General features: G+C 42.9%; 1 protein-coding gene across 4 annotated transcripts; it reads right to left on the minus strand.

Annotated features, from left to right (window-relative positions):
- Positions 1–13,197: 13,197 nt before the first annotated feature.
- On the minus strand, positions 13,198–25,096 carry LOC110209729 (oxaloacetate tautomerase FAHD2A, mitochondrial). 4 transcript variants are annotated; one of them, XM_020988376.2, is made up of 9 exons: positions 24,900–25,096; positions 23,726–23,812; positions 22,404–22,654; positions 16,952–17,168; positions 16,073–16,132; positions 15,308–15,470; positions 14,012–14,120; positions 13,757–13,844; positions 13,198–13,603 (listed from the first exon to the last, which is right to left on the minus strand). In XM_020988376.2, the coding sequence occupies exons 3-9, from the start codon at positions 22,646–22,648 to the stop codon at positions 13,541–13,543; spliced, it is 945 nt and encodes a 314-aa protein (XP_020844035.1). In that variant the 5' UTR covers positions 22,649–22,654; positions 23,726–23,812; positions 24,900–25,096; the 3' UTR covers positions 13,198–13,540. The 4 variants fall into 4 exon arrangements, with proteins under 4 accessions (XP_020844035.1, XP_020844043.1, XP_020844028.1 ...); XM_020988384.2 differs by lacking the exon at positions 24,900–25,096 and adding an exon at positions 24,499–24,645; XM_020988369.2 differs by lacking the exon at positions 23,726–23,812.
- Positions 25,097–26,014: the final 918 nt, after the last annotated feature.

The raw sequence follows: 26,014 nt of genomic DNA on the forward strand, positions 1-26,014 counted from the left end.
AATTTTTAGCACCTTTTCCCCTATTTTGACCATTCTGCCACCATAACTAATGACAGAGGTGGATTGAGGGCCATTTTAATGGGTTGCCATGGCCAAAAGTATGGTATGGTACAATGGGAAAAAATAGCAGTACTGAGGGTAGAGGACTTGCATTTAAACCACATCTGACTGCCAATGTGACCTTGGGTAAGTTGCTTAACTTTCCTTGGCCTTTCCTCGTCTATTAAAAAAGAGGGTTGTATTAAATGGTCTTTGAGGTCCCTTTAAGTTCCAGATTCGTAGTCCTGTAATTCATCACTAAGTAGCCAGCCGATAGGTGATGTGCCTCTCCATATGTACGGCAGCTATGCTGGTCCTCAGAAATCAGTCTTGGTCTGTTCCGGGAACCATCTTTGAAGACTTTTCATCGCGGTAGAACATACCCAAATTCGTGCCCTGCTGGCATAGCCTTTGAAATGCAGCGTCCTCTCCGCACAATGATTAACAATCAGAATAGGACTTGGTGGAGGTGATACAGTAAATAACCATACGGTGTGATAAGGTGAACAAAAAAGTGAGTGTGATCTTGGGCTATGTTTGACAAGGCATGGCATCCACAGAAAGTGACATGATGATCCCATTGGCCTTGCCTTGGCCATACTCTAGCTAGAGTATAGTGTTTAGTCCTAGCTACCGTATTTTAGCAAGGATATTGATAAGCCAGAGAGTATCCAGAGAGGAATGGGGTAGGGAGCAGCCAGGTGGTGTAGTGGACAGAGCACTAGGCTTGGAATCAGGAAGATTCATCTTCCTGAGTTCAAATCTAGCCTTAGACACATACTAGCTGTGTGACCCTGAGCAAGTCACTTCACCCTGTTTGCCTCAGTTTCCTCATCTGTCAAATGAGTTGGAGAAGGAAATGGGAGAGAGATTAAACTGCTTCTGCTTAGCCATAAAAGGCAGAACAGGGAATAGTATATGGAAGCCTTACCAAAGCAGATTTAGACTTGATGTAAGAGAAAATTTCCCAATGATTAAAACTATCTAAATGGAGACCTGGATGCCTTGGAGCCTGTTTTTGCCTTAGAGCAGGTTCTTTCTCCCCAGAAGTCTTTCAAGCAAAGCCTGGAGGACCGCTTGTTTGAAGAGAAAATTCATGACATACGGGCATAGGTTGGATTCTTCTCTTCCAGCTCTGATATCCCATTCTTCTGAATCAGGAAATTTGGTTTCTCATTTCTGCTTTTTGGTAACAATAGTCAGTCAACAAACATTGTTACATGCTTGCTGTGTGCTGGCCACTTTGCTAAGCAATAACCTTGAGCAAATCACTTACCCGCTCTCAGCCTCAGTTACTCCATCTGTATAATAAAGGGGTTCCACTTCTGAGGTTTCTTCCGGCTCTAACACTGCAACATTGCCGGGACAAACCCATGGCCTATGTCTCCCACCTAGTGGTCAAAAGGGAGGGTTACATCTGCTAGATCTTCAAACCAAGTTATGACTGAAGCTAACCCCTCGGCTGTGTCAAATATAAGGCTACACTCCCCAGTCCCTGTTTTTCAGGGACTCCACTCAGTGTTGCAAGCATCAGTCATCGTGACCTACATGATGACCTACACGAGACCTCAGGGAGGAATGGAGGAGGTGGGGGGGAAGTAATGTTACCAACTGGTAAAAGACCTGAGGCTCACTTATAAAGCCTTTCTCTGAAAACAACGATTTAGATTAAAAGAACAATCAAAACAAATCAAAATGAAATGAAATCTATCATGAAATTACAACCAAACCAGGCCCCAAAGAGGAGCTGTAAAAATACACCTTTCTTTGCAGAGTGGGAACACGGGGCAGTGCAGGTAATACTGGATTCGATGCACAGACTGAATAGTTTTGCTGAACTTTTTTTCCCTCTTTCTTATGCTTTGTCATAAGGAATGTCTCTGGGAGGGGAAGAAATAGATTTGGAAAGAAAGTGACATAAAAACAAAAGATATAAATAAATTTTTAAATTTAAAAACTCCTTCCTCTGCTGTAGCCTTGACCCCATCCCTCTAAAGATTACCATGGCTATACTCGAGTTGACAGATGCGGACCTTTCACCATACAGAGATGGTGGGCCTCCTGCAGGCAGCCTGTGAGTGTTAACCATTTCCTTCTCAGATTTGAAGTTCCCTATGGGCTTGCTAACCTTTTGTCATCTGAGCTAGGGCCCACTTCTATGTTAACTACTTGGGGCAAACAACTTCCTTAGATATTTGATGATTCCATGATTTCCAGGGTGGGAGTACACTCCTCTCACAGGTACACAATCACACTCCTGCCTCACCTTATCATCTTGTGAACCCTTTACCTATTTCTTTGAATAAATCTGCCTTCCCTTAATGCATTGCAAGTCTTCTGGTTCATCTTGAAAGAATTTCCTTTTAAAGGAAAAAGGATCGAAAGAGATGGAATTCTGACTTGTGACAGGAGATCGTAGTGTAAAAGTAAAGTGCCATAGACAAGGAATGGAAAGAAGAAGGACCACTGACTCTATGGAGCTATGTGATAGGTATAAGGCTATTCCTCTGGCGGGTGAAGTTGGACCTTCTAAGAAGAAAACAGCTTCTGGAGGGTTAAAGAATTATATTGAAAATTCATAGGTACTGCTTAACAAATGGTTATTGAATTGAATTGATGAGCTAAAGAGTGCCCAGAGAAAGGTTACCAGGATGGGGAGATGCCTTGAGGTCAGGCAATATGATATATAGCAATAGTTATTGATATCTTCCAAGTTGCCTAGCACATAGCAGACATATAATAAACGCATGTCAATTCTTGGTTGATTCGTGATTGGTGGTGGACTTTGACATCATGCAATATAAGGATCAGTTTAAAGAACTGGGGATGTTTGTTCTAGACGAGAGAAATATGTGAAGGGCTATGACATAGAAGAGGGGATTAGATTTGTTCTGTTTGGCCTGGAGGAAGGAGTAGAAGTTACCAAGAGGCAAATTAAAGCCAGATGAAGTCAGGAAAAGTTCCTAGCAAATGAAAGCCATCAGAAAGTGTAATGGGTTGCCTTGGTAGGTCATGGGACATGGATAGACAAATAGCTAGAAGGAACCTTAGAGGTCATCTACTCCAACGCTCTCATTTTAAAGATGGGGGCACTGAGGCCCAGAGAGATTGCATTATCTGCCTAAGGTCACACAGAGAGTAAGAGATAGATTCAAATTCAGGTTCTGCGACTCTGGGTTTGGCATTCTTTCCACCGTGCTTTGCTGCTTCCCTTGTGGTGGGCTCCTTCTCACTGAAGGAGGAACTAAGCACACGCTAGATGGCCACTCACCAGTTATGTTATAGGGGGAATATTATTTTAAGTACGGGTTAGATCACATGGCCACTGAGTTCCCTTCCAATTCTAAAATTCTTTAATCCACAGTGATTAAGTTGAAGGGAAGCCTCCAGCATGGCAGTAAGACCCCTGACTCAGTGAGTCAAACTGGAAAATGTACCTAGTTCCTTGGACTCTTTGTATCTAATTTCACAAATGAGGTAATTATGCCCTCCCCCAAGTAAAATGACTTGCTCAAGGTCATATAATCAGTTACTGGCACAGGGGAGGGAAAGGTAATGAGTTCATTTTTGGACATGTTAAATTTAAGATGTATAAAGGGCATATAGTTCTAAATGTCCAATACACATTTGGAGATACAAGACTGCAGGTGAGAAGACAAATCAATCTAAGAATCATCTGCATAGACATGATAATTGAATCCATGGGAGTTGATGAGATCATCAAGCAAAATAGTAGAGAGGTAGAAGAGAAGAGGGCCTGGGACAGAGCAATGGGAAATACCAGAGGTCAACAAACCATGGATGAAGATCCAGCAATAGAGACTGAGAAAGACCAGCCAGAGGAGAATAGTTAGGAGGAGAACCAGGAGAGTTCAGTGTCTTGAAAACCTAAAGAGAGGACAATATGAAGGATGATCAATACACATACATACATATGTTTATATATATATATATATATATATATATATATATACACACACACATATATAATACATACATATGCATATGCATATATTGCATTTTTAAAAAATTTAATAGCATTTTAATTTTTCCAATTACATATAAAGACAATTTTCAACATTCATTTTGGGAAAGATTATGAGTTCCAAATTTTTCTCCCTCCCTGCCTTCCCTTCCGCCTCCCCAAGATGGCAAGCAATCTGATATAAGTTATACATGTGCAATCATGCAAAACATATTTCCACATTAGTCATGTTGTGAAAAAAGAAACAGAATCAAAGGGAAAAAGCCTCAAAAAAAGAAAACATAAAAAAAGAGAAAACAGTATGGTCCAATCTGCGTTCAGATTCCATCAGTACTTTCTCTGGATGTGGATAGCATTTTCCATCATGAGTCTTTTGAAATTGTCTTGGATCATTGTATTGCTGAGAAGAGCTAAGTCAATCCTAGTTAAGCATTGCACAGTGTTACTGTTACTGGGTACACACATATTGCATTTATATAGTGCTTTAAGGCTTGCAATGGGTTTTATTTCATTTGACTTCAGATACTTCTCTGCCTTCTTGAACAGTTCAGTAACTATAACTAATCATTTTTTGATGACTGCGGGAAATCTTTATAAATACACATTATTGTGCAATGCTAGGACAGTGATGGATCCCAGGGCAATTGTGGTGCAATCTTTTCAACCAGAATCCCAGGGTCAATGCTCTGTTCTAATTTAGGCCCCAAAGGTATCTTTAAGTGTCCTGCTTAAAGTCTGTGGGGAACTCATCCATCTTAGGGATGGATGGTTTGAGCCCTGTGTCAGAGAAGGGACATGAGCGAGGTCTTCCTGGCTCAAAGCAGCCTCTCTATGCCTCAACCTGCCTCTCTCCAAATGAATACACAATCTACATATAAAAGGGCGCACCATTTTTTTTAAATGGAAGAGAATGGAATAGGTCCTAAGTTTCAAACTTAGTCCACATGTTTTTCAGATGACCTTATGTTAAACTAGGTGTCCTCCATCTCTTGCCTGTGAAGCTAATTTTTTTGAACCCAGTGTAACACTTTACATTTATCACTATCATATTTCATCTTATTAGGCTTGGCTCAGCATTCTAGTCTACCAGGATTTTTTTGGATCCGGGCTGTTTCATCTAATGCGTTATCTATTCCTTTTCAGTTTTTTGTTATGTGTAAATTTAATAAGGATGTCACCTATGCCTTTATCCAAGTCATTCATAAAAATTTTAAACATCATGAAACTAAGAATACATCCTTGGGGCACTCTCATAGAGACCTTCTTCCAAACTGACAATAAACTATTAATCATTCCTTTTTGGATCTGTCTATTCAACTATGGCAAGCCCATGTCTATGATTTTTTTCCCCCAACAAGAATAGCATGAAAGACCATCAAATCATTTGCTAAAATCTAAGTAAATTATATCTACAGCATGTCCCTCATGTAAAAGAGTAATCATGTCAGAAAGGAGATGAGGTTAGTCTGGTACCTGTGTACGTAAACAGATACTGTTAATATCTTTCAATCAAAATAAATTAATACAAAAAAGAAAAAAGTATCACCACTCAAGTAACAGCTTTGGTAAAGTACCAGGACACAAAATTAATCCACAAAAATTAATAGCATTTCTATATAGTTAAGAGCAAAATCCAGGAGGAAGTCACTAGAAAAGGAAGTATTAATCAAAATAACTACAAAAATTCATAAAATATCTGGGAGCCAATGTACCAAGGCATACTTAAGACACAGATACAAAGCAGTCTTTAAAGAAATAAAGAACAAAACAGCAGAAGGCATATTTATTGCCCATGGTTAGACTGTACCAATAAAATAAAAATATCTAAATTAATTTACATTTAGTATTATACTAATCAAACTATCAAGTAGGTACTTTAGAGTTAAATAAGAAGACAAAATTCATTTGGAGAAATAAAAGATCAAGAATATCTAAAATTATTCAAAAGGGGGGGATAGCACCCCAAATCTCATATTGCATTGTAAAGTAGTAGTCATCAAAATTATTTGACGTTGGTTAAAAAATAGAAAAGTAGATCAGTGGAACATTCTAGATAAAGAAGAGCTAATAACAACTGAGCTCAATAACCCAATGTCCAATAATCCCAAGGGCATAAATTACTTGGGGAAGAACTCTATATTTGGCAAGAATTGCTGGCAAAATTTGAAGACAGTTTGACAGAAATTAGATTTAAGTCAACTTCCTGTATCTACCACAATGAGCTATTGAAAAATTATGAACTATGGAGAAATAAAATTATTGAGATGATTAAAATGGATCCTGTATCATTTATTGATCCTATTTGAGTAATTGATTTTGTCCTATAATTGCTTTTCTCCTGTAACTGCTTAAATCATGGTTCTTTGTCTCTGAGCTCAGGCCAGAGTTCAGCTGGCCCATAATGGGTTAAGTTTAAAAACCCAGCCTTCTTGCCTCAAGGAATTTAACTGACCTTGGAGAATGTAGTGAACACAAGGGAGTTTGGGCCTGATATCTTTATTCCACTAATCTCTCCTTTAAGGATCTCTGATTTGCTGTCTGGCACTTGCACTCTGACAACAAGCACTTGGTAGTCTCATGAAAAACCAGGGGGCACCGTTGCTAGCCCCTAACACCAAACTTCCAACCACTGAGGTTGTTCCTTGTGCCTCAGCTCTGTAACCAATCATGCTGCCCTCAATTCCATGCTGGCATCAACCCTGTTCTTTCTTTGCTCTATACTCCCCAAAACCTATAAAAGGCGAACTGTCCTTTTGTTCGGGGTCTTTGGCATAAATGGAGGCAAGCATTGACCCATTTATTGACCAGACAAAATGCCCCTGCTAATAAATGTTATTTTACTTGGAGATTAGCCTCAGTCTATCCTTTTGATAAATTCTAATTATGACACTATTAACATCCATATGAAAAATTACATCAAATCACTGATAATAAATGCACATCAAAACAACTGCCCTAGGAGATTAGAAAAGAGGACAAAACATGAGAAGAGTCGATATTAGAGTTACTAAGGAAAAGCAGGTACATTAATACATTATTAATGGGGAACAACTTGGAATTGTTTTGTTCTGTTTAATAACTAAAATGACCACAATCTTTGGCCCACTGCTAGGCACATACTCCCAAGGAGGTTATAGAAAGAAAGGCCCCATATACACCAAAATATTCATGGAGATGCTTTTTTTACAGTAGCCAGGTAGATACCCATTCATTGGGGGAAAGGCTAAACAAACTGTGAAACAGATTGTGTAATGGAAAATTATACCATAAGAAATGATGAATACAAACAAGAAGCATGAGAAGACATATTAACTGATGTGGAATGAAGTAAGCAGAATGAGGAAAACAATATATACAACTACAACAACGTAAATGGAATCACAACAAAAATTTGAATGCTGTGTAATTGTGACCAAACTTATCCCTTAAGAAGAGATGAGGGGCAGCTAGGTGGCACAACGTACCAGCCCAGGATTCAGGAGGACCTGAATTCAAGTCCAAAGTCAGACACTTGACACTTAACTAGCTGTGTGACCCTGGGCAAGTCACTTAACCCCATTACCTAGCAAAAATAAATAAATAATTTTTTTTAAAAAAATGCACCTTCCTCCTTTCTGCTAAGAGGAGGGAAACTATGGATATGAAACACTTGTGTATACTGTCAGACTCAGTTGATATGTTGGATAGTTTTGTTCAATTTCTCTCTCTCTCTCTCTCTCTCTCTCTCTCTCTCTCTCTCTCTCTCTCTCTCTTTCTCTCTCTCTCTCTCTCTCTCTCTCTCCCTCCCTCTCTCTCTCTCTCTCTCTCTCTCCCTCTCTCTCTCCTCTCTATCTTTTTTCCTTTTTTTTTGGTTACAATAGATGGCACACTAGGTAGAGAGTGAGAGGCTACGGTCAGGTAGGTAAAAATCGAAGATAAATAAGTTTTTTTTAAAGCAACAAACAATAGAAACACATACAAAATCACCTACCCTAGGGGGTATTTACAATGTAAGAGCATCCAGAAACTAATTGCTTATTATATAATTTCAATGTTTAGTTGAGGGAAATCTTAACTTTGGGGCACTTTTCCCAGCACAATGGGCTTAGGCCATTTAACTTAAGCAATGGCCTATGATTAGGACCTGGTCTGTGCCTATCCCAGGACCATTGTAAGGACTAAATGAGAAGGTAAAGTCTATGTACTCCTAAAGTGCTATACCAATGAAGAATAATCCGTCTGCTATTCTGTCCACCGGGATGGCTGGGCAGAGCCAGTGCTGAATACAGCCTGTACCTGGCCGCTTTGGATGGGGCTTGTGGGTCGGCAGCTTTTCAAATATTTGAATGGCTGTCATGAAGAAGACAGACTGGACTTGTACTGCTTGGCCCCAGAGAGTAGTTGAGGGCCAATAGGTGGAAATTACATGGAAGTCTGGTTTCCTGGAAGGGAAGGGAATGGAGTAAGCATTTATGTAGTACCTACTATGTGTCAGGCTTTTTACAAATTATCTCATTCGATCCTCACAAGGTAGGTGCTGTTAATAGCCCTATTTTACAGTTGAGGAAACTGAGGCAGACAGAGGTTAAGTTGCTTGTCTAGCATCAGATTACTAGTAAGTGTCTGAGGTCAAATTTGAACTGAGGTCTCCCCGACTCCAGGCCCAGCATTCTATCCATTGTGCCACCAGCTACCTCAAAGTCCTGGCTAAAATCCCACCTTCTGAAGGAAGCCTTTCCCCTTTATGCTAGTGCCTTCCTCTGTGGATTATCTCCAATTTATCCTGCATGCATCTTGTTTGTACATACTTGTCTTCAAGTTGTCTCCTTCATTAGACTGTGAGCACCTTGACAGAAGGGACTGTCTTGCCTTTCTTTGTATTCCCAGAGTTAAACATAGTTCTTGGCATATTCAAGGAGGCACCTAATAAATGCTTATTGGCTGACTGATTAGATAACTTATTTTTAGATCTGTTCCAAATAAGACTGTCATGGACTCCCTTAACCACTTTTTTCGTCCTCATTACTTCTTTTTTTTTTTAAACCTTTATTTCATGTTTTTTTTTGGGGGGAGGGGCTAGGCAATGGGGTTAAGTGACTTGCCCAGGGTCACACAGCTAGTAAGTGTTATGTGTCTGAAGCTGGATTTGAACTCAGGTCCTCCTGAATTCAGGGCCGGTGCTCTATCCACCGCACCACCTAGCTGCCCCTGTCCTCATTACTTCTTGACTGGATTATTGTAACACTTTCTTAATTGGTCTCCCTACTCTAATCAGTCAATCAATAAGTATTTTTAAAGTGCCTAGGGACAGCTAGGTGGCACAATGGACAGAGTACCAGGCCTGCAGTCAAGAAGACTCCTCTTCCTAAGTTCAAATCCAGCCTCAGACGCTTACCAGCTGTGTGATCCTGGGCAAGTCCCCTCACTCTGTTTGCCTCAGTTTCCCCATCTGTCAAATGAGCTGGAGAAGGAAATGGCAAACCACACCAGTATCTCTGCCAAGCAATGATCCCCCTAAATGAGGTCATAGAGAATTGGAACAGACTGAACTACTTAACAAGCACTCTGTGCCAGGAACTGGGACAGTGTGAAAATATAAAATAAAATGAAACAATTCCTGCTCTCAAAGAGCTTACATTCTAATGAAGGAAACAATGTATATGGGATATGGGATAAATATTGCATAGACTCCAGGTATCCTTAGAGAGGAAGGTACTAGAAGCCGAGAGAATCAGTAAAGTCGCCTCCTGCAGGTGACATTTAAGTTTGAGTAAGCATGAAACAGTGGATACAGTGTTGGACTTGGCATCCCTCCTCAGACACTTAGCTGTGTACCCTGGACTTCAACTCTCCAAGCCTTAGTGTCGTTATCTGTAAAATGGGAATAATGATATCACCTTCCTTATATGGCTGATGTGAAGAGCAAATGAAATGTCAAATACTTAGAAAATCTTTTAAAAACCACATCCATACTAATTTACACCAAAAACTGAGGGGGTGCCCACCAACTGGGAAATGTCTGAATGAGTGACGGTGTATGAATGGCTCCCTATTACCTCCAGGATCAAATATGAAATCCTCTGTTTGGTTTCTGAGGCTCTTTGCCAGCTGGCTCCCTGCTCCCCTCCACATAGACTCTGTGATCCAAGGACCCCACCTCCTTGCAACTCCTCACACCCAACGTCCCCTCTGCTAACTACCAGCATTTTCACTGTTGTGCTCCTCCCTGCCGGGAATGTTCTCCCTCCTCATCTCCATCTCTTGGCCTCTCTGGTTTCCTTCAAGCCTCTCCTGAAACCTCACCTTCTAAACTAAGCAGAAAGGCCCTTCCCCACCCTCCTTAACCTCAGCGCCTTCGTGTGTGATCACCTCCAGTTTATTCAGTATGTATCTTGTTTGTACATAGCTGTTTGAATGTTGTCACCCTATTAAACTGTGAGCTCCTTAAAAGCAGGGACTGGTTTTTGCCTTTCTTTGTATCTTTGGGCGTTTAGCACAGCACCTAGCACAATGCTGACTGATGATGAATGTGATGCAATACCATCGTACAGTAAGAAATGATGAAAGAGATGGTTTCAAAGACAGCTGGGAGGACTTGTATGAAGTGAGCAGGACTAGAACAATTTATACAATAATTGCAAAAATAACTCTGAAAGACTTAAGAACTCTGATCAACTCAGTGACCAACCAGTATTTCAGAGGACCAGTGATGAAGTGTGCTACTCATTTCCTGACAGAGAGATGGTGGACTGGGGATGCAGAATGAAATATATTTTTATGGACCTGGCCAATGAGGAAATTTGTTTTCCTCATTGTATTGCGTATGCATATTTTCTACAAGACTTTTGTTTGTTTGGGTTTTTTTTTTCCAGTGATGGAAGGGTAGTGGGGAGGAAAATAGATTCTTAATTGGAAAAATAAAAGTTTTTAAAAAGATAAAGTAAACTGAGTTTTGAAGGAATCCATAGATGCCAAGAGGTGAAGGTGAGGTATACTCTTAGAATCCAACTTCCTTTGAGACTCAGCATTCCAGGCACATAGGATAGCCAGTGCAAAGGTACGGTGATGAGAGATGGTTTATCTTCATGGAGGGTGAAAGATGAAATGCCTAAAGAAACATAGGTTTGATCTTCTGAGCATATTGATTTATTAAGCAATGCAAGCCAATTACCTAACAAAGTAGGACCAGACCTCCTCGGCTTAGGTCTAAACTTGAATACAGGGGCAGACAGACTTTATACATTTAAAACAATTATTCAAATAAGGTCAATTAATTAAAAGGAAACAATACATTAGATAATCTGATTTCTAATTGGAGGAAAGATTAGGGACTTTCCAAGTTGGGAGGGGAAGAGTGAACAGGTACAATATCGTGAATTCAGAAAAAGGTGTCCCACTCCCCCGCAAGTGTCGGTAAACAATCAAAGGAATACGACTGATCGGTATGGGGTCAGTTTTCAGGTAAGACATATGGGTTGCCTGAGATGTACAACTGTGAGAAAACTCCTCGCATCAGTCTTTGGATTTGACCAGGTTTCTGGTCAGCACAACCTAGGTCCTTAATTAAGGGTCTCTTAAGGGCAGGGAGAGGTTGTCCAGTTTCCCAGCCACTCCTGTGGCCCTCTAGGTCCTCAAGTATAGCCCTTTGACTGAATTCAAACTTCAGAGAACAAATCCCTTTAATAAAAGGATTTGTTCTGTAAAACTTGGACTCAGTCAAAAGGCCGTATGTTGAGGGCCAGCACTGACAAGTCAGAAGATTCAGGCCAGTCCAGGTTTTACCTGTTGTTTTCCTGTATTTGATGGCTGCCTAAGTCAGAAATGTGGGCTCTCCAACCCCCCTTGCTCTGTCTCTCTTGAGAACAGAAGGACCTTGAAGATTACAGGAGGTGAGGAACCAGTTCAAGGGGGACTCCCCTGGTTACTGTTCCCATGAGAAAAATAATTGTTGATACCTTAGATTAATACACCACTCCTCCATGCAGGTGGCGCCAGGGAAGATCTGGGAATATACTGCCCTATCTAGGAACCCTGATTAACCAGGAAATATATGTTGTCACGTACACAGCAGATATTTGGGGAGCGTCTCACGGGGATGACTCTTTCAAGTTATGTTAGGTTTTTTCTATATATGCTGTGACCCTCAGATAAATAAACACTCAGTCTTCACTGACCTGCCTGGCCCACATCTTTATTTCACGCTCTCCTGTAAAGTGTGCTGCTCGGTTGCAGGCAACAGCCATAGCCAAGGACCTACAAGGCCATACGTGGCCTCAAGGCTGCAGGTTCCCCACTCCCATACTAGCCCTTCCCAGTGTTTGGAATGCACTTCCTCCTCATCCTTATCTTGCTTTGAAGCTCAGCTCAAAAGCTATCTCCTCCATGAAGCCTTCCGCCATATGTTCTCCACTCCCACCCTACCAACTTCTAGGTGCTCTCCTCATCAAATCTTCTTAGGGCACTTCAACTGGACCTTGTTCTTTTCACTCCATACCTTATGCTCAGCTGCCCACTAAAGAGGGAGCTGTCCTTTTAAAATCTCTGTACCCAGCATGGGCTGAACACATACTTGTTGAATGAATGAATGGTATGCCCAGATCAGCCTTGATTCAAAAACTGAGGCTTCTTCAGGGCCTGGTGCAGAGGGGTTTCCCTCACTGTGAGGCACTTCATGGTCTAGAACCAAATCTTACACGAGAAATGAGCTAACAGTCTATAGTCCTGACAAGTCCTGACATTGAGCCTGGTAGTTTTGGCAAGGGAAGAGATGCCAAGAAGAGTCAGTTCCCAATGCTGGAGCAAAGTAAAGATTCTCAGAATAAGGATTTTGCTGATAGTTTTTTGGTTCAATTCTCAATTCCCCTAGGTTTGAATCTGGGTAATTAGACTTGTCAGCCTGTAACAAAGGTGGGACTATCTGATCTTTTCTAAAACCTCTCAAGGTTTGAGTAAGTATTAAGTACTCCTTACCCCACCCCCTCCCATCCCTACCCCCATCTACCACAGACTTTTTAATGTGGCTTGCTTTTAAAATCTCCATTTCTTCCCTTTTCCTCTTTTCTCTAATAAGGTTACCTCTGGTAGCAGAGAGAATGTTCCAGCCCTGTCTGAGGTCCCCATTGGCTTCCTCTGGAGAGAATTACTCCAAACCCGCCCTGGAAAGGAAGATGAACATAGAAGCAGAAGCCAGGGAGTTGCCATGATTAAAGGAAATTTATTCATTAGAAACCCTCTGATACTGATTGCAAACTAACAAACAAACAAAAGCCGGGAGAGACGCACAGCATTCAGCATTGTGGGCACTTCCCTTTCTGTACAAGCCTGGAAGCTCTGCCTGGCTGAGAAGATGCTGGTAGCCAACTAGACCCAGGTGATGTTCCATGATGCTGAAGGCATTCAACAGATCACTTTCTTCCTCTTTATAATATGCACTTCTCAGTGCCTTTATGGCAAAGAAGAAGTAGAAAGAAGAGTTGTGGGGCTGATCAGCAAAGACTGGCTAAGAAATAGAGCTTGGCAGTCCCAGGAGTAATGGTATCACACCATCCTGTTGATGATGGTTCCCAATCCTTCAATCTCACATTGGACTTCATCTCCTTTCTGTAACAGACAGAGCAGTCACCACATGACTGGACATTACAGATAAAGATACAGGTAAAGGACATAAGGAAAGCACTTGATAGGATATGAGCCAGAAATCAAGGAGAGTGAGGTACTCTGGCTTTGGCTGTCTCCACTACCCAGCTCACATACCTTGAGAAACACTGGCGGTTTCCTAAACACACCAACACCTGGTGGGGTCCCAGTCAGGAAGACGTCCCCAGGATACAGGGTGACAAACCTGTACCAGAGCAGGAGTCAAGGGTTAGATTTCTCTGGCCTCTCAGGTTCAGGGTGAGAAGTGCTAAGCTTATTGACAGGGAGTCTGAGAATGGCAGGAAGCAGACCATTTGGGTTAGTGCCATCTCCTACTCATGAAGCTGGGATAAATAAAACAGTTCTACTTACTGTGAGACCCACGCTATTAGGTCTTCTGTCTTAAACACCATTTGGTTAGTACTGCTGCTTTGCATTACCTCCCCATTCACTCGGCAACAGATCTTCAAGTTGTGCGGATCTGAAATGGTAACAACACCTTCAACACTTAGGGTCCTTTCTTCTCTGTCAGAAAGAGAGTTAGCCATATTTCACAGATGGGGAAACTGAGGCATACAAACATCCAGGGCAACACAGTCCTCAACATTTGCTAAACAGTTTCTGTGTGCACAACAATGTACTGTGTTCTACTGGAGATTCTTTTTTTTTTTGGAGATTTTTTTAAATTAGAAGATTCAAAACAAACAAACAAACAAATAATGAATGAATGAATGAATGAATGAATGAATGAATGAATGAATGAATGAATAAGCAAGCAAGCAAAAAAATTATTAAATAAATAAGTGAATAAGTTGGAAGGATTTATACTTTGCCTTCAAGACTAGCAGCAGAGACAGATCAAATACATATATATATATATACACATACACACATATTTATATAAATACATATTTATGTTTTCTTAACCATTTTAATGGACATCTTTCTAAAACTTTTTACATACTTTTCATTAACATGTTAATAATGGTTATTTTCAACTTTTTCTTGATCACTCAATTATTATGCTGTGAAACAGTGAAGCCCTCTGTATTGGGGATGTACAGAAAACACTTTGCTTCTAAAGTAAACTCGCCAAGACAACAGTGTTTTTTATAATTCTTTGTCTACTTTCCGTAGGTCTTGGGCTACGAATGCTTCCCATCTGTGACTGCCTTATTACCCACAAAAAACCTAAGTGACGGCCAAGTGTGGGTCCATGCATCTCTCAGTTAATGCATGGGCTCTGTGATGGCCATGATTCTTGCTATTCACAGGCTGTATTCAGGTTGCTTCCTTACTCATGACCGTTTTCTAGAAAAGTGAGCTAGTCTTCCCTCCAGAGAAGTGGGACATCACTGTAAATAAACACAGTACATCAATGGTAGTATTGGATTAAAATCCAAGTCCCATCAACTCCAAGTCCAGTGTCTAACCCAGTACGCTCAGGTGACACAAGGAAGGAGTGATCCTGAAAGCCAACAAGGGCAGTGGGAGAACTTCCAGCAAAACCATCCCCCAAAGACCCCAGCTTCTGACACCCAGGCTCTCTGGATTTCTGCCTTGGACTAGATAGCACAACAGTCTGGTTAGTATGCATTCCTTCAGACTAGAACAAAGAGAAAAGGAAGAGAAAGGAGAGGCCCAGGGGTCCAAGATCCAGGGTCCTACCTGCTACACAATCTTTGGTCACCAAGGCAGGACCCAGAGGGCAGAAGGTGTCGAAGGTTTTTCCAAGCAGCCACTGCTTCCCATTGCGCCTCATTTGCCAGTCACGAGCACTCACATCGTGTGCCACAGTGAACCCAGCCACATGAGCCATGGCATCTGTGGCCTATGGGGGGGAGATTGTATGAAGGTAGGCTAGGGGAGGTCCTAGCCAGACTAGGAAAGGACAGGGACTGTGACTTAAATGCTACAAGAAACTCCTCATCTTCTTTAGAACTTTTAGATGCTTAGAGCTACGTAGAACAATGAGAGGTTAATGAGTTGCTGGGGTCATAGGCCTCCCTGGGTCAAGGCCAGCCCTCTATTCCCTTGGCCATGCTGCTTCACCCTGAGCCGACCAGAGATTAGGTAACTGACTCTGCTCGAGCCTCTCAGTATGAGATCTCAAAGCCCATTCTCCACAATAACAGATGAGCAGTGCATGCACAGGGACTCCTCCTGATATCTGGCTTCACTGAAGCTCTGCCTTAGACCGAGCCACAGCACATCTAGGCAACAAGGCTAAGTCAGAGACAACAGACAGCTTAAGACTAGTTACATTCCTGCATGCAACATCTTAAGGCTATGGCTAGCTATTCTCATTTTGGGGGAAGAGAATGATTAGGATTAATAGTGACTAAGGAACTTAGAGTTAGCCTCTCAGTTCTATTCATATATCAGGGTTAGGGAGGGTCTGCTTAGCCTCACATACAGCCCCATCTCTATTACCTTAATATGTTTGCCTTTCTTTCCAATGACAAATGCCAGTTCCACTTCCCAGTCCACCTCCTGCAAGGTAGGAAAGCAGAATTTTAAGTAGTGACACTTCCATTGGCTATATTTCTATACTCTGAAGCCCTGGGGAAATGCCTCAGGGCTAAGGTTTTAAGACAGTGATAGTCAAAGTAAATCAACAGTCATCATAGTTACTATTTTTATTGTAACAATTGTTACAATAGTAACAATGACAAACAACTGCTCATATTTGTAATGGTGCTGTGAGGTTAAAAGCCTCTTTCTATTCCCTGAAGCCCTCAGGAGACTTGGGATCTGAGGCCAAGAGGCTGACTCACTAGGACAGTGCTACTGATGCCTATCTGGCCACACCCACAGTCATTAATCAACCAAAAAGGCCTCAGGACTCTGAGACAGAAGCAAGTTCCAAGGAGGAATTCTAAAACACATTTTGAGCAACAGTTAGCATCAACAGAACAAACAGATAGCCTCCCACTGCGACTACTTTGAAGGACAACATATATTCAGGTGAATAAGTTCTATCACGGTTACTATAAGTCTGCCTTCTGTCACCCTTCAAAGGCCCAGTAGAATCTAATAGAATGTAATAATAGATCTAATTCAGAAAGGAACAATCTTGAATTTCAGGTTACACGTGTGGCTTAATGATCACTGTTCTAAGGCCAGAGAGCCCTTGAAATCTAGGCTGTGAACAAGATGAACAGGCTACGGGGGAAAGCACAGGAAAGGATGGAGTTAAATTCTTGGGCAAAGGGATGGAGCAAAGGGCTAGAACCTATGTGGGAGTGGAATTTTGTGGTGAGGTGGGTGGGAAAAGGCAGGAAGTCAGGGTAGAAGAGGCATGACATTTACTTTGCTCTCAGGAGGCAGGACAACATCATCGTAGGGTCCCACGATAGAGCTACTAAACTTGCTGAAAATGATGGGCTCTGTCGGCACCGGCACGTTCTGTTCCTTGCAGTGGTCCACATAGTTCATGCCCACACACACCACTTTGTCTGGCTGGGTGATGGGGGCCAGAAAAGTAACCTCTGACCGTTTCAGAACTGGCTGCTTAGATTCCAAAGCTCTGCAGAAAACAAAGCAGAAAGGTTGAAGGAAGACAGTGAGGGAGGCAGGAATTAGGAATTCTATTTCCAGAAGGAGAACTTCCTTTTGCCACAATTAAATCATTTGATTTTTTTTTTTGGTGAGGCAAATGGGGTTAAGTGACTTGCCCCAGAGTCACACAGCTAATGAGTGTTATGTGTCTGAGGCCGGATTTGAACTCAGGTCCTCCTGACTCCAGGGCCAGTGCTCTATCCACTGCACCACCTAGCTGCCCTAAATCATTTTTTGATTTTAAAATACATTTTGTTACATCTATCAATAGAAGTTTCCACGTTAAATATTCAAATCAACTACCATTTCATTTCCCTAACCTAATCCCTTAAATCTAAAGATCTCAAAGTACTTTACAGACCAGATCTCAAGGAGCTGAGGGTGAGACAGAAAAGCTTATCTTGCCCCTTGTGTGTGGATTTCACTTTGGGCCTTATGGTCCAAAGAACCTTTCCATATTGAGTTCCAGGAAGAAATTCTATGGTAAAAGGTAGATCTGGTTTTACATAGGAGGGAGTGAAGGGGTCTCTACCATAACAAAATCATGGTAAAATGGATATTTTCAAGGAAAACAGATACTCTAGATGCTAGATGCTGCAACCAAGCTCTACCTCTGCTTGCTTTGCAAAATCTCCCTAGGCCTCAGATACAATTTTATGTCTGTAGAAACAGACAAGGACCAAGCCACTGTGGTCCAAACTAACAGCTTCAGAAATTTTAGCCAGAGGGAAGAATGAGACTGGACACACACACACACACACACACACACACACACACACACACACACACACACACGGCAGAAGGACCAGGAAAGGCAGGAAAGGATTCCAGGTGCAGGCAGACCATTCTTTGCTGTCTTGTCATCCTCCTTCCGCACGTTAAATGTGGGTGCTGCACACCCTGCCCTGATTCTGTTCTTAGCCTTTTCTATCTACGTTTCTCCCTGGATGATATCTACTTGCGTGGCTTCGATTATTACCTTTCTGCAGCTGAACCTTTATCCCGTCCCTCAATGGCTCTCCAGAGCTCTAGGCTTTTTTGCAATTGTCTATCAAGCACCTCCACCCAGATGTTCAACTGGCACTTTAAAAATCAACATTTCCACAATCACACTGATCACCTTTTCCCCAAATTCTCTATTTTTGTCGACTGCATCACTAGCTCCCAGTCACCAAATGCCCCAAACCTTGGCCATCTCTGACTCTTCTCTCTCCCTTATCCCGTGTGGATTCCACCTCCATTCCTATGACCTGCCTGGATGCTCTCCTTTCATTACCATTTCAACCACCCTAAGTCAGGATCTCATTTTTTCTCTCTTAGGTTTTGGCAACGGCCTTTTGTTTAGTGTTCCTGACTTCGGGGCTGTCCTCTCTTGAATCTAGCCTTTACAATTCTTCCAAAGTAGTTTTTATAACTGATTACTCAGAGCATGTCACACCTCTAGTTTAAAAAAAAAAGTGGCTCCTCAATGGGAACTGAATACAATATAAAATCTTTCGCCTGATAGGCAAGGCTATCCACCACCCAGTCCAAGTAATGTTTCAGCCCCAGCTCATAATGCACTGCTCTCCGGGCAGCTAGGTGGCGCAGTGGATAGAGCACTGGCCCCGGATTCAGGAGGCCCTGAGTTCAAATCCGACCTCAGATACATAACCCATACTAGCTGTGTGACCCTAGGCAAGTCACTTAACCCCACTGCCTAGCCAAAAGAAAAAAAAAATAATGCACTGCTCTCTGTCCTTCCTTCACTCTCTCTCTCAGCTCCCTTCTGGCTCTTCTCCCTCGCTTTCAATATCTCCCATGCTTATAATGGATGCAGATTCCCAGCCTGCAACTTCAGCTTGTGAAATTCATTTTTCTTCTAGTCTAAACTCAGGGACCACCTCCTCAATAAAGCCTACTTCCCTCACCCGTACCAGAGCTGAAGGCATCTCTTTAACCTCAAATTTCTCGTGGCATGTTGTTGGCCCTTAGACTTATCACATTCTGTGCTGCAGGGCTGTCATAACCACAGCTGAACGCAATGCTTTGCACATAATTGGCATTTAATAAATGTTTCTCAATAGCAAACAATCAGTAAAAAAGAAATTCCTTTTTCTTGATTCTAATCAGGGAGGAGCCGCTTCCAGGCTCTCCATCAACCACCATCACTCAATAATGTCTCTTTCTCTGAGGTTCTCTTTCAGATTTATCACCCAGTCAAGATTCTAGTGGCTGCTATTTATCAATCTCCAGTACACTGTCTTTCCTTCCTCAATGACTTTTAGATCCTGCCCTCCTACTAAAGCACTTCAACATGCCTACTGCTATGCCCTTGAATACCCATACCCAACCCAGCCTCTCAGTTCCTCCATTTTATTCATCTCTCATGACCTACTCTTTGACCCCACCACCTGCCCTTGATCTTGCCATGGCCCACAAATGTACCACTGCCACAGTCATGAACTTTTAAATTCCTTTATCTAATCACAATCTGTTGTCATTCCACCTCTCCCTCTGCCCTGTGACCCCTAAACAACTTCTTCATTTTCACCACAACCTGTTTCCGTCCCTCACTTCTTTCCCTGGCCATTAGCCCAGCACTGGCTACACTCTCCTTCTTGACCCCTTAGTGAACCAGTTCAATTCTACAACGTCCTCTACTCTCAAGCCCTTGCCCTTCATCCAAGTAAAGATCTTACCCTACACAGCCTCACCCTAGGATTTCTCCCACCAGCTACAGCCTTTCTCCTACTCACATGCTGGTAAACAAATATGGAAAAAATCACAAAACCATGTTGGCTGGATCCACTACAAATTTGTGTTACATAATTTCAACTGGGTCCTCACTACTGCTAGGCAATCCTTTTACAACTCCCTGATTGACTCACTACCCCACTTAAACACAGTGGCCTTTCTAAATCTTTTTTTTGTTTTGTTTTGTTTTCTATATGAGGCAATCGGGGTTAAGCGACTTGCCCAGAGTCACACAGCTAGTGAGTGTTAAGTGTCTGAGGCCACATTTGAACTCAGGTCCTCCTGACTCCAGGTCTGGTGCTCTATCCACCACCACCTAGAGGCCCCTTAAACCTTTTTAACTCTCCTCAAACCTCCCATGGCTCCCCCACTTCCCACCCACTTACCTGAGAACTTTGTCTACCTCACTGAAGAAACTGAGGCCACTCACCATGATCTTCTACCTTCCTCCTAATTACATATCACACAGATGCCTTCTGCTACATTCTCCTTATTTAACCATCTCACAAGAAGAGGTGGCTCATCTTCTCGATAAGGCAAACCCCTCTACAAGCACAAGTGATTCTATTCTATTCTTTCTTGTCCAAATAAATTGTCTCCTCTACCATCCCCACTCTCTCTCCAATCTCTCATGGTCCACTGGCTGCTCCCTCACTATGTACAAACATGGCCCATCTTCCCCATTCTCAAAAAAACTCTTCATTTCATCCATCCGTCCATATCACTCCTCCATAATCTCTTCTCCTTTTTGTGGCTAAACTCCTTGAGAAAGCCATCAACAACAGATGCCTGTACTTCCTTTCCTCTCACTCCGTTAACTCTCTGCAGTCTAGTTTCTGAGCTCACCATTCAACTGAAACTAGCCTCTCCTTGATCTTCTCTTTTTTCTAGGTTTTTGTGATACTGACCTCTCTTGATTCTTCTCTTACCCCATATGACTGCTCCTTCTCAGTCTCCTCTCCTGGACTCATTAACTATGAGTGTCCCCCAAAGCTCCAAAAGGCCCTTTTCTCTTCTATATCTATTCTGTTTCACTTGGTGATCTCATATGCTCCCATGGATTCAACTATCATCTTTATGAAGATGATTCTTAGATTTGTCTATCTCTAACCTCTCTGCTGACCTCTGGCCTCACATCTCTAAGTGCCCAATGTATATCTCAAACTAGATAACCTATTTACATCTTAAACTAAGCATGTCCAACACTTATCTCATTACCTTTTCCCCCAAACTCTCCTCTCTTCCTAACTTCCTTTAACTGTGGAGGGTACCACCATACTCCCAGTCACCCAAGCTTACAACCTAGGCGTCACCCTTGACTTCTCACTCACCCGTCCACCTGTCCACTCCCCCATATCCAATCACTGTCACTTTCTACCTTTACAACACCTCTTACATATGCCTCTTTCTCTCCTCTGACACTGCCAACACCCTGGTCCAGGCCCTCATCACCTCTCGTGTGAACTACTGCATAACCTTGCTGGTTGGTCTCCCTGCCTCAAGTCTCTCCCCGCTCTATTCCTCTTCCATTTGGCTGTCAGTGACCCTCCCAAAGTACAGGTCTCTTAACGTCACCTCTTTCCCCACCCCCAACCCTAGCTGATAAATCCCAACACCTCCCTATTACCTCCAGGATCAAATATAAAGTTCTCTGTTTGGCTTTTAAAGTCCTTTATAACCTGCCCTCTCTCAACTTTCCAGTTTTCTTACACCCATAGTCCCCAATACATCCTCTGTGATCCAGTCACACCTGCCTTTTTGCTGTTCCTCAACACACAATACTCCATCTTTCAAGCTCTGCTTCTTCACTGGATGTCCCCTATTCCCAGAACTCTCTCCTTCCTCATCTCTATCTTCTGGCTTCCCTGGTTTCTTTCAAGTTGAAGCTAAAGTCCCATTTTCTATAGGAAGTCTCCCCCAGGCCTCTTTAATCTTTGTGCTTTTCCTCTGGACTATCTCCAATTTACCCTGTAGACATCCAATTTGCACATAACTGTTTATACCATTTGCATGCTGCCTCCCTCATTAGACCATAATATCCTTGAGATCTGAGGCTCTTTTTTTTTTTGCCTTTCTTTGTATCTTGCATGCTTTGCAAAGTGTGTGGCACATAGTAGGTGCTTAATAAATGCTTATTAACTGGAGCGGCTACGTGGCGCAGTGGATAGAGCATTGGCTCCGCAGTTAGGAGGACCTGAGTTCAAATCTGGTCTCAGACCAGATATTTGACATGTACTAGCTGTGTGATCCTGGACAAATCACTTAACCCCAAATGTCTTGCCAAAATAAATAAATGCTTATTAGCCAAATGAATTTATCTCTGATCTTATTCAAGAAAATAAGAGATCAAAAAGGAGGCGTAATGTGGGTTTTTATTAGTTTCATATTGATTCTCAATGAAAATCTCTGCTTTTTTTTTGCCTAGTCTTATCATACTGATAGGTATAGTAGAATTTTTTATTTTTACCTTCTTGCCACAGAGAGGGCAGTTTCTCCCTGTTCTAGGAACTCCCTCATGGTCTTGGGCAGGCCAGGGTCAAAGGCACTGAGGTCAATCACCCCACCACCATCCTTCTCCTCTAGTCCCAGGTGAGGCCCTTTCAGGTGAGGGGTTTGGAACTGGACCAGTCTCATGCCTCTGGAGATCTGATAGAACACCTTATGATTCTGCAGCAGAGTTGTAAATAGGGTTCTTGAAACAGGCACCAACATCAGAACCTATAGGAGAAATAAAGTAAGGAAAAAAAGAAAGAGATAAAGAATAGAGAAAACCACCAGACCAGCCACTTACTGCTACAGAACCTAATCATCAAAACCCAGAAAACAGTCTACGTCCTCAAAGGGTGGTAAGTAAGATAAGACATGCACACATGAAAAAACTAGAGAACAATATAAAGCAATACGCGGCTATGTGATATATTGTGAGAATTGAGAAAGGTGGCAGGGCAAGCTTCAGGCAGAGACACCCAACACTTTCTCTAGGAATGGAAATTAAGAATTTATATTGAAAAAAAAAAGAATCTATATTGGATGACACAGGCAAAGAAATGAGTAAAGTGTATGGGACAATGAAGAATGACCTAACCAGAACAGATATAGTATTTCACTACCTGGAAAAGATGATGGTTATCTGCAAAATTTGGAGAGTTTATCATGTACTCCCACTTCCAAATTATTTATGAAAATGTTCAAAACACCAGTTTTAGCACTCATCCTTGGAGAATCCCATTATTTTTACTTCTCCATGCAAAGAACAATTTTTTTTGCAGGTCCCCATCTGTGAAAAATATTCTCTCTTTCCCTCTCCAAATTCTAGCTACTCAACTTTTAAAAATAGCCTTCAGCACAGACTGGTCAAGGCTTTTGGGAAATCTAAGTAAATTTTATTCCTTGGTTTTCAGTGGCTCACATATTTATCTGCTCTCTTAAAGACCACCAGGACATCAGTCAGGCATGATTTCCCATCACAGATATGTTTAAGCTCAGTTAATGACTAATGAAGCTAAGGACAGTGGTTTGATCCCTGCATAGGCAAGGTAGTTTTTTCACAAAAGACTGCACTCCTAACTACTGCCAGCTGTCCCACTGGTCAAAAAGCACACCAGAAAAGAAAGATGTTTCCACACTGGAAAAACAACTCAAAAATAAAAAATTTTCTAATTGATGATTCATACTTTTACAAAATATTTAATAATGCTGCACTGCACAAATGCTTTGACCTCATAAAGTTCCCAGGATAATGTAAACGTGATTGGGGAAGTTGTCTGCAGGGGCTGCAGCCCAGCCTACCTTAAATGCAAGGTCAGCAAGATGCTCTAACCACCAGCTCCCTTTATGCCAAAATCTCTACACGGATGGGAAACCTTGTTCAAAGTCCTGGGATAAAATAAAATTATTTGCTACCCAAGGTCACGATAAAAGTCCAAAGTTAAAAGCAACCATTCTTGGATGTCTTCTGGAGGCCTAAATCTCTTCTTGTTTACTTCCTTTTTCAGCCCTATACCTTCATCTTCCTCAGCCCTTTCCATTTCTTCAGCCATCTCCTCCGGAACACTCACCTTTTCCCTGACGTCCCCTCCCACTTTAAATCCTATGATAATTGACATTTATATAGTTCTTTAAGGTTTGCTAAGTGTGTTATATACATTATCTCATTTGAGCTTCACAACAACCCTGTGATCGCTACACAATTTGTTTTAACTGGACCTATAATTTCATCATACTAGGAACTTCCTCTACCAATGAAGGTCTGCACTTTCTTTGTAACTTATGGTCTTAAAGAATTGCCTGGGGGAGCACTGAGAGGCTACATAAATTGGCCTGGATCACCCAACCAGCGGGAGTCACACTACAATCCAAGTCTTCCTGACCCTGAGGCCAGCCCTCTATCCAGGACGCCGCACTGCCTCATGTTTTACAAGGGAGGCCCAGGGAGGTTAAGTGACTTGCCCATAATCATACAATACAGCTAGGATCAGGGAATGGATCCGAACCCAGATCTTCAAAGCCCCACTTCCCTACACCGACCCCCACCTCCGTGGAGTGGGTTCAATCGATCATACCCAGCAGTCCGGCCTCCCCTCCAGGGGAAAGGGAAACGTGAGGAGGGCAAGCCAAGAGCCTGGCCTCTTGGGGTTTCACGGCTGACAATTCAAACTTGGGGTGAAAGAGGGGGTATGGGGCAGGGGAGAGTGGAAGGAGCAAAAGGCAGACGCGGGGTATTGGGGCAAAGGTTCGGGGCGGGGGCATAAGGCAAAGGCATGGGGTGGGGGCGGGGTCATGGGGCAAGTGCATGGGGTGCCTGCAGGGGGATAAGGCAAGCGCACGAGGTGGGAGCCGAGACATGGGGCAGGGGGAGAGGGCAGAGGTATGGGGCGGAGGCAGGGGGCGGGGGCACAGGGCAGCCGGCTCTCTCGTCTTCCCTTCCCCAGCCTCAGGGAGAGCAGCACAAGGTCCACCTTACCTGGCCCTGGGCGGCAGCTTCTGCTTCTGCTTCTCCGGCGCACTGCAATAACGTATTTAGGCCTGGTAGGGGAAGGGGAGGCCCAGGGTCGCTGAGGTCAAAGGTTAAAAGGTTGTGGGAGGGGGACCTTTCTGGGTAACCTCTACCAACATCTCCCGCACCCAGAACTACAACTCCCGAGAGGCTCCGCGCTTCTCCCGAGGATCCGGGCAAGGCTAGCCAATGGGAGGCCGAGGGAGGGGGGCGGAGGCCTTCTGGAACGTCCCCACTCTCCCAAGCAATGAGAAGGAGCTTCGTTATTCCTCATCCGAGCGTCCAGGTGGTGGCTGCGTCTTTGGAGCTCTAGGCTCTGCGAGGAGGGGCTGAGCTTCTGCAGCCAGCATTTGTTAAGCTCTCCTTGTGTACTGAGACCCAAACCTAGATAAGATGGGGTCCGTTACTGACACACCTTTGAGAGGTCCCTTCCAGTTTTGTTTTAGAGAGGGGGTGTTGACCTGTATCCGTGGACGGCATTTCTGACACCCGAATAATCACAGATCCGCACTAAAAAGACACACACGATAAACTACCAAATAATTCACTATATAATAAGTGCGTTGGAGAGGTGCAGGAGGGTGGGGGAAAGCCATGTGAAGCCTGAGGCGGAAGGTTGTTTAACTGCTGTGGGGTGGGCTTTGAGACAGCTTCATAGAGGAGGTAACATTTCAGTGCAAATCGACTTTTAATAAGCCTATAGGCAAAACGAGAGGCATCCTGGTCTGTTACTCGGAAGGCTGGCCTTGGAGTCAGGAAAGACTGGGTTCAAACCCTGCAAATGACGCAAACTACTGGAGTGATCTTGCAAGCAACTCTTTATGACTATAAGGGGCCGACAATCTGCCCCAGTGCGGGGAGTTTCCCAAAACAATGAAATTACAAGTCCAGGTTCCACCCCAATCCCCCAAATGTAGGCAAATAAATACAGGATAACTTGTATCAAGATAACTTGAGGAAGGAACAAGCACTAGGGAGTGGGGGAGGTTTGGGAAGCTTTGCAAAGAGCCTGGGACCTGAGCTGAACCCCAAAGGATGATAAGGATTCTTGAGGCAAAGATGAAGAAGAGGATGTGTGTGAG

Source organism: Phascolarctos cinereus, unplaced genomic scaffold (genome assembly GCF_003287225.1).
Source record: "Phascolarctos cinereus isolate Bilbo 61053 unplaced genomic scaffold, phaCin_HiC Scaffold_2;HRSCAF=192, whole genome shotgun sequence".
Lineage (NCBI taxonomy): Eukaryota > Metazoa > Chordata > Mammalia > Diprotodontia > Phascolarctidae > Phascolarctos > Phascolarctos cinereus.